This window comes from Pseudopodoces humilis, chromosome 7 (genome assembly GCF_049639895.1).
Source record: "Pseudopodoces humilis isolate 2021_Gansu_Grassland_sample_001 chromosome 7, ASM4963989v1, whole genome shotgun sequence".
NCBI classification, from domain to species: domain Eukaryota; kingdom Metazoa; phylum Chordata; class Aves; order Passeriformes; family Paridae; genus Pseudopodoces; species Pseudopodoces humilis.
The window spans coordinates 48,269,447-48,282,269 of NC_142206.1; the positions used below are offsets into that span (position 1 = coordinate 48,269,447).

The following is a 12,823-nucleotide window of genomic DNA, read 5'->3' on the forward strand; positions in this document are numbered from 1 at the left end:
TTGGAGCAAGGGGACTCATACAAGGCAGCAATCTCCAAGTCCCCCTGAGTCAGAAGCACAGCTCCCCATACACCAACCCAATCCTACAAACATCTGCAAACCTGTAAAGCACCTCTGTGTTAAGTGGGCCAAGTCTGGATCAACAGGTCAGAAAGCCAGAGAGATGTCAGGGGTGGGGAGCTCGTTTATTGATTTGGAGCTTGCATTACCTTTGCAGTGTGCAAAAGAAACTTCCAGGATCACTGTAGAAATGAGCAATGTACATTCAGAAGCCTCATCTTCCTAGGGATGGGAACTCAGCTCTGCCTGCAAAAAATATATCCAGGATCACTATGCAATGGCATGAAAGCAGTGCAGTGAGATAGAAGCTGTCAAAGTTAGTGCCTCCTCGAGGCAACAAATGATTTGCTACAGAGTTTGGCCCCTGTGCTCCACTGTAATTAGAGTAGGTGATCTACAGACTCACAACAGTAAAAAATTGTTTAGGTATCTCTTGAAAACAGGTTTTACCCAAATAAGCACATAAAAAGAGAATTGTGATTTCCATATAAGAAAAGTTGCGCTCATTTAACAGCTCTAAGACATATTTTTTACCTGATATCTGCTATGTTAGTAAAAGTGACTGAAGGTGTTTGTTGTTTTTAAGAGATTTATAGAATGATACAAAAGACTGGAGTAATTCATGAAGTGATATTCTTAAATTACATTGTATATTTTATTGATCATCCACAGCTGATCAATATTAATGAATGACATTTTTTCACAGACAATTCTTTGACAATTCATGCTATGCCTAATGTCACTGTCTCTTAATGTTTTTTGCTGACCTTGTGGAGTGCAAAGAGGCACTTACAGTAAGAGCTACATCAGAATAAGTCTATTGTTTCAGGGATTATTCTCTTCTCTTTTGTCAATGATTTCTTAGGATGTCCTAGGCAAAGAGTTGAAACATGTGAGAAAGAACAGGTTGATTGAGGATAAACAACAGCCTTGGCAGCAAAGAGTGATGTAAGGAGGAAAGGACTCTGTAAGGACCAGCTGAGGTGAGTAGTGGAGAAGACAGAGTAGAATGACAAGAGTTGTTGCCTACTGTGTTAAAGGTTTCAGTGAGTAATCCAGAACTGAAAGCAGAACAAAACTCCTTAGCAGAGAGGATTCACTTTTAACAATAACAACATACTTAAGAAAAAGTTATCTGCTGTGGAAAATTTGGAAAATATTTTAATAAGTTGAATTGTTGTGGTGGTTTGACCTTGGTTGGATGACAAGTGACCATTAAAGTCATTCCATCACTCCTTTTCTCAACTGAAAAATGCAGAGAAAATAAAATGAAAGGTTCATGGGTCGAGATAAGTATAGGCAGAGATCACAAACTGATTATTGTCACAGGCAAAATAGACTCGACTTGGAGAAATTAGTTGAATTTATTACCAATCAAAAGCAGAGCAGGATAATGAGAAGTAAAACAAATCTTAAAAACACCTTTTCCCCAGCTCAGGGAGAAGGGCAATAAGGCTCATGGTCAGTTCATCACATGGTTCTACTGTTTATTCTTCTTCAGGGAGAGTAGTCTTCCCCCTGCTCCAGTCTGGGGTCCCCCACAAAGAAGACAGTCCTCCATGAACTTCTCCAGTGTGAGTCCTTCCCATGGACTACAGTTTTTTATAAACTGCTCCATTGTGGGTCCCCTCCATAGGATTCATTCCTTCAGGCACAGGCTGCTCCATTGTGGGTCCCTTCCACAGGATTCAGTCCTTCAGGCACAGGCTGCTCCAGCACGGGTCCCCCACGGGGTCACAAGTCCAGGCATCAAACCTGCTCTAGCATGGGCTCCTCACTTCATGGGTCTACAGGTCCTGCCAGGAGTGTGCTCCAGTCTGGGCTTCCCATGGGGTCACAGCCTCCTTCTGGACACCCACCTGCCCCTGAGTGGGCCTCCTCTATGGGCTGTAGGTGGATCTCGGCTCTCCCCTGGACCTCCATGGGCTGCACAGTGACAGCCTGCTCACCATGGTCTGCACCACAGCCTGCAGGTGGATCTTTGCTTTGGCACCTCCTCCCCTCATTCTTCACTGACCTTGGTGTCTGGACTGTGGTTTCTCACTCTGCACCCCTCTGGACTCAATTACTGCTGCGAAATAACTTTATTCCCTTCTCAAATATGTTACCACAGAGGTGTTACTATCATTCCTGACTGGCTCAGCCTTCAGCAGCCACAGATCCATCTTGGAGCTGGCTGGCAGTGGCTCTGTCAGATATGGGGGAAACTTCTGGCAGCTTGAAGTCACCCCCATAGGCCCGCACAGGCCCCCACTACCAAAACCTTGCTGTGCAAACCCAATACAATTATTCAGCTGGGGAACATGTTGCATTTAAAAAGTGGCAGTTAAGGGTGATGTTTTACAATTCTTTTTCTTATTAATTCAATAAGGAAATTTCTCATTTACTTCTGAATATCCCTCAATCAGAGACTAGTTAGCAGCACTACCTAGCCCAAAACTGCAAACACTCTAGCCATTATAACCCATACCCAATATCAGTATGCCAAATAACCCAGTGATTACTTCTTCGTAGGATCAACAATTTTCCCCATGAAAAATGTGGTGCTGGTTTGTTTGTCAGAGATCAAAATAAGGAAGGGCCTGTTGAATTTGATGGTTTCAGAAGAATAGGAAAATCTGGTAGAGATTATGGCAGTGCCTCCTACAGCTTCAGTGCCAGCCTCATCAACTTCCAGCAAGGCTTTGTGAACTGCCTGCACAGAATAGGAAAAAAAACACTGAGGTTCATACATGGGACAGGAGGAAGGAGTGAAATAAATTCTCTTCTCATGGAACATTTAGGAGAAGAAAGGAATAATAAATCCAGTGGATGAAACTTTACTGTATTATAAATCTCCAACAGTTTGAAACAGGAGTGTTTTCTATGCCAGGACTGAGCAAGGAGGGCCAAAGATTACCATGGACACACTGAAATGCATTTTCACCAGTGCTGAGTAGAGTGGGATAAAAATACCCCATGTACAAGCCAGTTTATTTTCTTAGATGGTTTGGGCTTAGGCTAGCAACACTTTCTCTTATTTCAAAGTTAACTGAAAACTTCTATTTATAAGCTAATATGGGGCATATTTGGCATCTTTAGCATTAAATCATAGCTCAAACTGACATTATCAAATTCTGCTACTGCAAACTGGAGATTTCCTGAAAACTTGGGGAATATTAAAAATTGAGATATTAATCAACACAAATATCATAATGAGCTCCTCATTTGTAGTTTACTTGACACAACTTCATGTAAGCTATTATATTCCACTGCCAAGAAGTTATTTAAAATGTTGCCCAATTTTTCTATGTATTTAATATCCAGCTTTTTAATAGCAGCATTAAAGTAATACAAATGTGAGCTGGGAGATTCTTTCTGTAAAAAAACACAATTACTGAGCTATCCCCTACTTGTCTTTGTGAGTTTTACTTAGAACTTCAGTAATATAAAGAGGGAAATAATGTCTTTGAAAATCCCAGACACAGCTGATCAAAACAACCAACCACCATCCCATCACCAGCTCTGTCTACTTACCTGTGAAACCTGGAGATCATGATTGCTGCTAATTCCAGACAGATCAGCATTACCTGAGAACAATTCAGTAATTCCCATCTGCTCAAACACGGTTTTAACATCATAAGATCCACTAATAGAAAACTTTGGTAACTGCAGATTTAATCTCCTGTTGATCAAAGAAAACAAAAGAGCAGTGAGCCCTTGCAGCCTCGTCTCAGCCAGCAGGGTGGATAGTACGCAACTCAGCAACACTTGAAAGCATTCTTTTGATTGCGAATTTGTTTGATGGTAGTCTTTGTATTCCTTGAGCAATTTTGGCATCCTGAGAGATGCAACATCTTCTTGTATCTACATTCTCTGTTGAATTTTGGGAAAAGAAATGTGTTCATTGTCGCTCTTTCATTCCAGTGCCACATGCGCAGCTAGTAGAGATTTTTGGCTAAAGGGTTACGGAGAGTAAGCAGACCACTAGTGAGAAGTAAGGGAACTCATGTAAGGGAAAAGGAGGATAAAATCTAAGACATGGTGAACAAAATGAATCATGTTAACACCATGAAAGAAGAGGTAAGGAGTCAAAAAGTAGCCAAGCAAGTTTTGAAGCAGCTGTTACAATGCTGTGACCCCTTCTGTCAGGTCACAGAGCCTGCAGTTTGTTGGTGATTACGCTCTGCTCTGACTCATTTGGGGAATTGCTTAAAACTTCCCTTTATGAAATCAGGACATTATGTCCAGTAGGAGGTGATCTGAAATTGCCATTTTCTCTTAAAAAGAGTGATGTGTTCCCAAATATAGAAGTCCATACACTTAGAGTTACCTGGTCACAAGTTTGCTCTGCCATTTACAAACAGTTTCCTTGGAGAGAGCATCTTCCACTTGCTTCATCTTTCCGTCACCAGGCAGAATAAGCAATGCTCGTACAAATCCCTGGTAAGGCAGCTCTACCACCATACAGGAGAGATCCTGGTCATAGTAAGTGTTTGAGGTACCATCACGCTGCATCATATTGACTCTAACAGATGCATTTGTGTTCACAAAAAAATCATCCTCATATGTATGCAAAGGATCAAAAGACTTTTCCCAGGCAGCTAATGGGGAAAAAGAGATGTTGTTGCACTCAAACATGAAGATCATAAAGAATGGTTTATCTAAATTAGACCAGCTTTAATGTAGGACACTGGAGGCATATTGATGGGAGAAGAAGCTAATTAAATCACTTCAACCTCCTCCATAACACACAATCAAACATTCTAACTGTGCAGTAAACTCATCATATCTCATGTGAGCACATCATGTCTTGCTGAAGAACAGCCAAAGGCTGATGACCAGTTGAGTCCTTCTTCTACTGTGAGCCTGTGTAATGCCTTTTACGCCATTTAAAAGCAATCACTTAAGCATTCAGTCACCTTCAGGACCTTCTTATGCCTTTTCTGTTAGGCTGTAACCCACACAAGCTCGCTGCACTCAGCCTGGTGTGAAATTCATCAGCAATTAAAGAGTCCTAATGTTTGAGCAAGGCTCCAGGAGCACAGGCCCTCAAGATGCTATGTCCCAGGTTTTCATGCAGGGCACCTAGTAGATCTACCATAAAACTGGGTTCCCTCTGCAAGGATGTCAGTCCACCAAGTCTGACCGGCTTGTACAGTCAGCATAGAGATCTTGGACACATCTTTAGTCATTATGGCCTCAACCAGTGAGACTATGTGGATCCTTGTCTATGAGGCATCCACTAGAGTGGAACTTTTCTGTCCACAGCTTTCAAGCAAATTGAGTCAAAACCAAGAAATCAGTATTTCTCAGCAATCAGATGCTCTGCTTTTGGCCAGATCTAATCTTTACTTGAAAGTAAACTGCACAGTTTATCTCTTTCCTAAATTGTCACTCTGGTAATAAGTCATCAGAAGTTCCCTAAAATTTTTATTTTGTATCAAAGCTGTCTATTGAAATATTATGTTAAGTATCTTACCTTTAAAATAAATATAGTTAACAAGAACCAGTACAGTACTTGGATCAAGATGACCAACTAATTCAGGAATTTTCCCCTTGGTTTTCTCCTCTACATATTTATTGATTTGCTTTGTAGCTTCTTCTGGTTTATGAAAATCACTAGAGTAAAAATCTACATCATAAAATTCTGTGGCATTTTGTAAAAATGAGTCATGTGGTTCATACCCATTAGCTGTAAAAAGGGCATTCCCTATATTCAATGTGAAATTAACACCAGTACAGTTCAGTACTGACAAAACTTTGTGAAAACTTTCATGTACATCACGTACGCTAGTCTCAGTCAGGTCATCAAAGCCCAGGCCTTCAAGAATCTCAGACAGAGTGGTTGATTTAGCACCAACAGCCAGCATGGCAAAGGCAGTGGAGATGCTTATGGGAGAAAAGAAAACATTTTTATCAACTTCTTTTGATGCAGCCTCCTTGTAAAATCTAAATACAAAATCTGCATAGTTAGAGCCTTTCTTGTAACAGCTGAATGTTAATAAATTTTCTCTTCCATCCTGCAGATTAGTATTGTTGGCTTCATGGCAAATGTCTTCAGGGCAGCAATGGATTACAGCACAAAGAACAGCAAGGAGTAAACACAGGCACAGGAGACACTTCATCTTCTTTTCAAATTATTCTGCCACAAAATAAACAGTCATTAAATGAGCAGATGATAATGATGTGCTTGGTAGTAATAAATAATGAATAGTTTGTTAGCATAAATGTAGCATAGTTCAACTGTAAATATCTAATGTACATAACATGCTTAAAGTTCTCATGGACACAATGTCAAATTTATTTAACAAATTCAAATAGGTTATAGATTAAAATGTCAGGCATAATAAATTCATAATATTCTATGGTAACTGCTCTGAAAAAGTAATACTTTTTTTCACTGGCAATGAAAATATAGAGCTACAGCCCATAATAATCTTTGTTAACAATGACATTTTCTTCCCAAAACACTGTCTCCTGCAGGGTACCTCTAAACAAACAAGTTATTACAAGGTAAGACAGGGTGTAGGTTACAAAGACATCAAATACTCCACAGCATCTGCCCAAAAGCAACTTGATAAATATAAGGAAATGTGAGGCAGCTCAGTACTCACTGGCACTGAGTAAATTCCCTCACATTCCTCAGGGCAGCCCCACATGGACAGGGAGCTGCCGTAGACTATCCTGTGCTTGTTAAATTCACACCCCTGTTTTCTCACATGGCCAGTCACTGGCCACAGCTGATAACTGATGGAAGAAGGTAATCTATCTACATGAACTTCAAGGCAAAAGCCTTGTGCCATGACAGCAGTGCACAGACAGGTGGGCACAAGGGCATGTGGCAAGCAGCAGGTTTGCATCAGATAATGAGGTGCATGTTTGGAATGAAGGAATCTTCCTTTTGAGAGAGCTGCAACGAGTGTTTGTAACTTCTTAAGTGGTGGTTTGCCCCTCACCATGGGTTAACCTGCATGGCATGTGGGAAGGACCTGGCTCAAAGAGGAAGAGAGCACTCATCCCATTTGGACATCAAAGGACACAGATTAATTCCCTTGGAGATTACAAGTTTCTTCATTATGCTTGCTCTCCTAAAGCTGACATGATATACTTCACAAGAGCCGCCAGCTCTCCACACGAGCTGGAACAAGTCTCTGCTTTACTGAATTCAGCTCCCTGCAGCTCTGTGGAGGCATCTCATATAAACCCTCTTCAGAACTGTAATGAGCTATCAATGAAAATACTCAGATTTTCAAAATTTCAAATTCAAATATTCCATGTGAAAACATTTCTAGGATTTTTCTACTGTCATGGGTCCTCTTCTGGTTTCCAGCCAATACAGCCTATTTGTAACCTTTTCTATCAGGAATGTACATTCCCATGTCCCTGGTAAAGTTCTCTTGGTCCTACCTTCATTCCTAGATGTGACAGATGACTGTATATAGCACCTAAAGATTTAGAATTTCTGATGGGAGCCCAAGTTCAAGGCTTCTTGGTGATTAACCAGTTGTTTTATTTTTGTATTGATGGTCTTTCTTGTTTTCATAGCAAACAGAGAGATAGCTGTGTGTTCTCGTATTTGCTAGGATCTGAGTGTACTGAGCCCAGCCAAGATCAGCCAGGGCCCACTGCACTGGCCACAGTAACGAGTAGTAACACTAAATTTGAATTTCCTTAAAACAAAAGATGGAGTATGGCCCTAGACAGGAATGCAGTTTAACTATTTTCATCTATTTTAAGCAGAACTCTGCCTTTTTTTCACAACAACAACAATAATAACAACAACAACAACAACAACAACAGAGGCAAAATTGAAACAACCCTTATGTACTTATGTGGAATAAAGAAGAAGTAATACAGTGTGAAAGGTGTTTCCTACGATATTGTTTGATGTTTAACATGTCATAGTCTGTTTTTCTCTAGTTAATTGAGATATTGGACACTTTAGTGAGAAAGAAAAAAAATAGTTTTACTTCCTATGTCCATACAGGGCTCAGCCTAAATTTTAAAGAATACTGAAGCAAAGAGTACGGTTTGGGGTTTTTTCTGCAGCAAACTTATATTAGGCATGTTTTTAACTTCTGCTGTAACAAATTAGTTAAAAAAAACTTCTCCTGGTATCATAATTCTCTACAGAAATCTAAAATAAGTACTTCTATCAAAAGCTGGAAAACATTGAATATTATCATCTAGTTTTCCTCACCTACTTTTCCTTTTAAAGATGAAAATCATGTTAATTTCAACATTTTGAGATTAAAAAGTTTTTGACACCAATATTTTAGTTAACATTTCAAAGCTGAAAAAATTGTAAAAGCTTTGTTAAGTCTGGAAGTACTTTTTATGCAAACTGGAAATTCAGAAAATAATTCTCTTCCAGACCACGTATTAGTTTGTCTATAGGACTAAAAGGAGCAATTAAATTTAAATTGTGGCCTTACACCCACCCCCTACACTTACCCCAGTCCTAATTAGAGAGCCTGGCCTTAGCAGTTCAATTGTTGCTTTATAAATTAAGTCACCAGAAGAGTTTTTAAATTGGACCTGGTTGTTCAGTCACTAGTGGGATTATACTAATTTTGAGTCACTGTGAAGGCTGTTTCCAACCTGAAAGGTGATTACATCAGTATTCTCTTTTAACAAGTACTTAATAAGTCCCCATGACTTCAAAGGGTTTTTTAGTTTGATTTCAGTCTAAGCATATTCCCCCAGAACAGCAGGTCCCACTGGTCCCTTGCACATCTGCTTGGTTAATATTTCATTGCAACATCCACACAGAACCAAATCACAAACAGACAAAAGAAATTAACCTAGTACTAAAATTCCATTGACTGCAGAAAGCATCATTTCCAACTCTCTAAAAGAAATGCATGTGCAGTACTTACAAAATCAGAAGCCCCGTTGCATTCAGCTGACCATGCTGTTCCCCACACTGTTACTTATACTGCTTCATCATCTTCTGCTTAATTAGAGATGTTAAACATTATACAGACCCGATAAAAATTAGAGCCAACCAAAAGAAAGGAGGAAACAAAGCAAATATTGATGAAACAGAGTTCGCAAGGATCATCTCTGTTATTCAGCCAAAGAAGCTGACAATCTTCAGCCATTTCAACAGTAGCTGTAACATCCTCTCTGTTGCCTCTGACCATGCGGAGGAGCTTGAGTGCAAATGTTGTGTGATTAGGACCCTACTGGAAACCAGGAGGTTGTGCCTCAATCACTAGAAACAGGAGCTAACTCTTGGTGCCAGAAGTCAGACTTTCTGTGTTGTGATGAAGCACACATGGAGCTGACAGACACGTATCACAGCCGCTCTTCCAAAATCTATCCAGAGACAAATCTTCTGCATGATCCTCAGCCTGTATATGGATAACAAAGTAATTGCCTGTACCTTCTCATTCTGTAGATTAGTACCACTGTGGGGGTATGTGATAAACACATTTCCATGGGCGGTTTCCCACCCTGGCTGATGCGGTCCCTTCATCTGTCTCAGTTCTGTGTGCATCTCAGTTACTGCCTTGGGCAGGTGGTGGGAATGCAAGTACAGGCTGTTTACTCCCACATGTTGGCATACTGCATGTGCGCACCCATTCTCATTCTCCTTGCCCTCTCACACACTTTTAAATTGTTCAAATGAAAACAAGTGCTGTTTGTTCCTATTAACTTTTCCCAATAGGAATGAAATGCTGATGGATCAAGACGACTGAATTTTTCCAGTTAACAAAGACCATGATTGAGTGGTGACATAAATTATATTTCCCCATTTGTGATGACTCTTTTCTTTGTACTTGTTTACTCACATGTGTAATTTTGTTGTTACAAACATAGATAAACATGGAGACAGAACACAGATATATATTGTCTGGACACTCCCCTTCTTTGTTTTCCTCTGTATTTCTTCCCTTCTCCCCCCTCCCCTCTTCCCTTTTTACTTCCTCCTTCTAACTCTGGCTGTAAAGGTCACAAACACAGAGATTATTTTACTCATCAAAGCCCAGGTGAATAACAGGTCATGGTGGTCAAGGACAAACTGTGTTACAAAATGGTTATAAGCCTCTTGTTTTCTCTTTCATTTGTGATGCCTTGTAATTACTGTTTTGTTTTTAATAATGTTAAGCTAAACTTTAACAAGGCATTTCCTTACCATTTCATTATGGCAGCAGAAATAAGGTAGTACAGCAGCTTGAAACCAAAACGATGAGCAGACGCACTCGTGCCAGGTGTACCACGCACTGCCACGAGCTATTGCAGTCCCACCTCCCTGCTGACCACAGTTTCAACTCTAACTCACGAAACCATGTTAACCAGCTTCATACAGATCATTTATCTATTGAACTAGATCTTTTGCTCTACTGTTTTGTTTTTTTTTTAATAGGAATAAAAGTACAGGACAAGGAAATACCAAAACAGATGTGTTTTATTCCTTCTGATAATTAAAATCATGACAAAGTTTGCATTGCCTGAGTCCATGTTACTGCTGTATAGTTCATGTAGGTCAGTTTCTATACCACACCCCAGCTCACATTTTGACATCTTTAGATGAAATAGAGCCATATATTCATTTCATGCATTTGCTAATACCTTGCAAACATCTTCCTGACAGTTTTTTTTGTGTTGAATAGAACATTTCAAAGCAGGTTTAAAGAGTTCTTAATTAACCATTGACTGGTATATTCAATGGCAAGAGAGCCACTCAACTTGTCCAGTGTTCTTGTTATGCTTCTGCACCTTAGGTAGGGAAATTAGAGTTCTTGTGTCAATTTGACAATAATAAAACTCTTCTGGGATAATGGCTGACAAATACACAAGTTATAAACCTATTATGTCATAATTTACACAAAGACGTTTTAGTGTAAAGAATATAGACCACAAACATATTGACAGAGCAGCAATATGAAGGAAATGGAGTATGGAATTAGGAAGGAAATGGACATTGCCCTCCCCTCCATTTCCTTGCTGATAGCCTTGAGTTATGTAATAGTCTTTGGGAAGGATCAGGCTCTCAGAGTGCAGGAAAATTGCTAGGATTGGAGATGTAAGCATGCCTGGTGAACTATGTTTTTTCTAGTTTGGATGAGGTATATAATGAACAATAAAGGCACAACCTGCTCATAGTGGTCATGCCATGCTTTCAATACGTCTTGGAGAATCTCCTCTATTGTACTGTCAGAAAGACAAAATTCAGTAGTTTAGGAAGGGACAGTGAAATTAGGATGAAATATAGTCTATATTTAGTGAAGAAAACTTGCACAAGGAAGGGTAAGTTCAGCTCACAGAACTTTTTTTCATTTGAATTAGCATCATTCATATGAATGAAACAGAGAACAGGAACGAGAGTTTAAAAAAAATTACCAATGGTAATGACTGATAGTGAACACTTATAATAATTTTTCAGTTGGAAAACCAATTTTGGTTGCAAATATACACTTAATGTAGCAGGTGTCTTACTGAACAACTGAACCCCTATTGCTGCTTCAGTGCAGCCTGCTGTGCAGGCTGGCAAGTATCACATAGGAACCACAGCCTCGGGTAAAAGGGGAAAGAAAGTAGGCAGTTTGCTCTAATGTTAGAAACCTTTATTTAGGCCCCAGAATCTTTCAAAAGAAGATTTTTCATTAATTCTACATATAACAGCTTCACCATAGATTTTCTACTCAGACCTGAATATTTCTGTAAAATTATATTCTGTAATATTAGTAATGAAAGAACTACTAAGATTTTAATATCTGGGTGATTTCCACCTAGGATGTTGTGAAAGAATAGTACGTATTCTGTTTTCTTTTCTTCCTAACGACCAAAATAAATGGCAAAATAATCTTATTGACCATAAAGATCTCAAATAATATCTTTCATTGGCCAAGTACTGTTCAGGATACTGGGATGATTTCAGATTGGGATGGAACAGCTGATGAGAGAACCACTGCACTGAAAATTCAGGATAGATGTCTATCTCTGTTGAGCAGATTAGTTTTGGCCTTGGGAACATCACTAATACTAATAGGCTTCGGTTTTCTCATCTGTAAGATAAAAATGATACAACTAACTTCCTCACTGAAATTAGATGATGTGAAAAACAAAAATATTTTTAAAGGTTTTGAGCACTCTCTTAGTTCTTTATTGAGTTTAATGAAGCCAGGATAATTTTTCAGTTTTATTCCATGACATCTGCCTTGGTAACAGTGATACACAATTTGAAAATCTGTGATCAGCAGTTTTATCCAGCTTCAAAGTGTGATTTGAAACTTTCCTCAATTGCAAGCTTCCATAAAACGTCCTCTGGACTTTGCAGAAATTGTCTTCCTTCCTGCCCGGTATGCTTAGCACTTGTATTCAAGGGCTGGTACATTACAGCCTGGGGACAAGTGATTCAGCACACCCAAGTATTGCAAGTATTAATAACCTGTGTGCATCACATGACACTGCACAAGCCATGTTTTTACCAGACATTTTTCTTTCATTTCTAGAAAATGCAAATATCTGTTGCCAGCACCTACAGAATAAGAATCTTATACAGGAAAATAGAGAAGGGTAAGATTATTGTGCTCACTGAATTGTCTTTTTCTTCTTTCAGTTTCACTCAAGCATCATGCCAGCAGGGATTGTTTCACCTGAACATCTATTGCCCATCCAGTATTGTGCTTTTAAAATCATATTATTTACCTATGGTAAGGCATCTAACTCCTGATTAATTAAGTAAGGCTCTGACTATGTAAGCTAAGAGAGGAAGGATGGTCAGTCTCAGTGGGTAGCTGTAAGCAGCCAAGAAGCTAAGTTTCTGCAATGT

General features: G+C 39.4%; 1 protein-coding gene across 1 annotated transcript; it reads right to left on the reverse strand.

The window, feature by feature from the left end:
* Window positions 1-1,405: 1,405 nt before the first annotated feature.
* Window positions 1,406-9,055, reverse strand: LOC102103481 (serine protease inhibitor A3M-like). The gene is made up of 5 exons (XM_088057985.1): window positions 8,922-9,055; window positions 5,522-6,184; window positions 4,373-4,643; window positions 3,577-3,724; window positions 1,406-2,755 (listed from the first exon to the last, which is right to left on the reverse strand). The coding sequence occupies exons 2-5, from the start codon at window positions 6,165-6,167 to the stop codon at window positions 2,561-2,563; spliced, it is 1,260 nt and encodes a 419-aa protein (XP_087914111.1). The 5' UTR covers window positions 6,168-6,184; window positions 8,922-9,055; the 3' UTR covers window positions 1,406-2,560.
* Window positions 9,056-12,823: the final 3,768 nt, after the last annotated feature.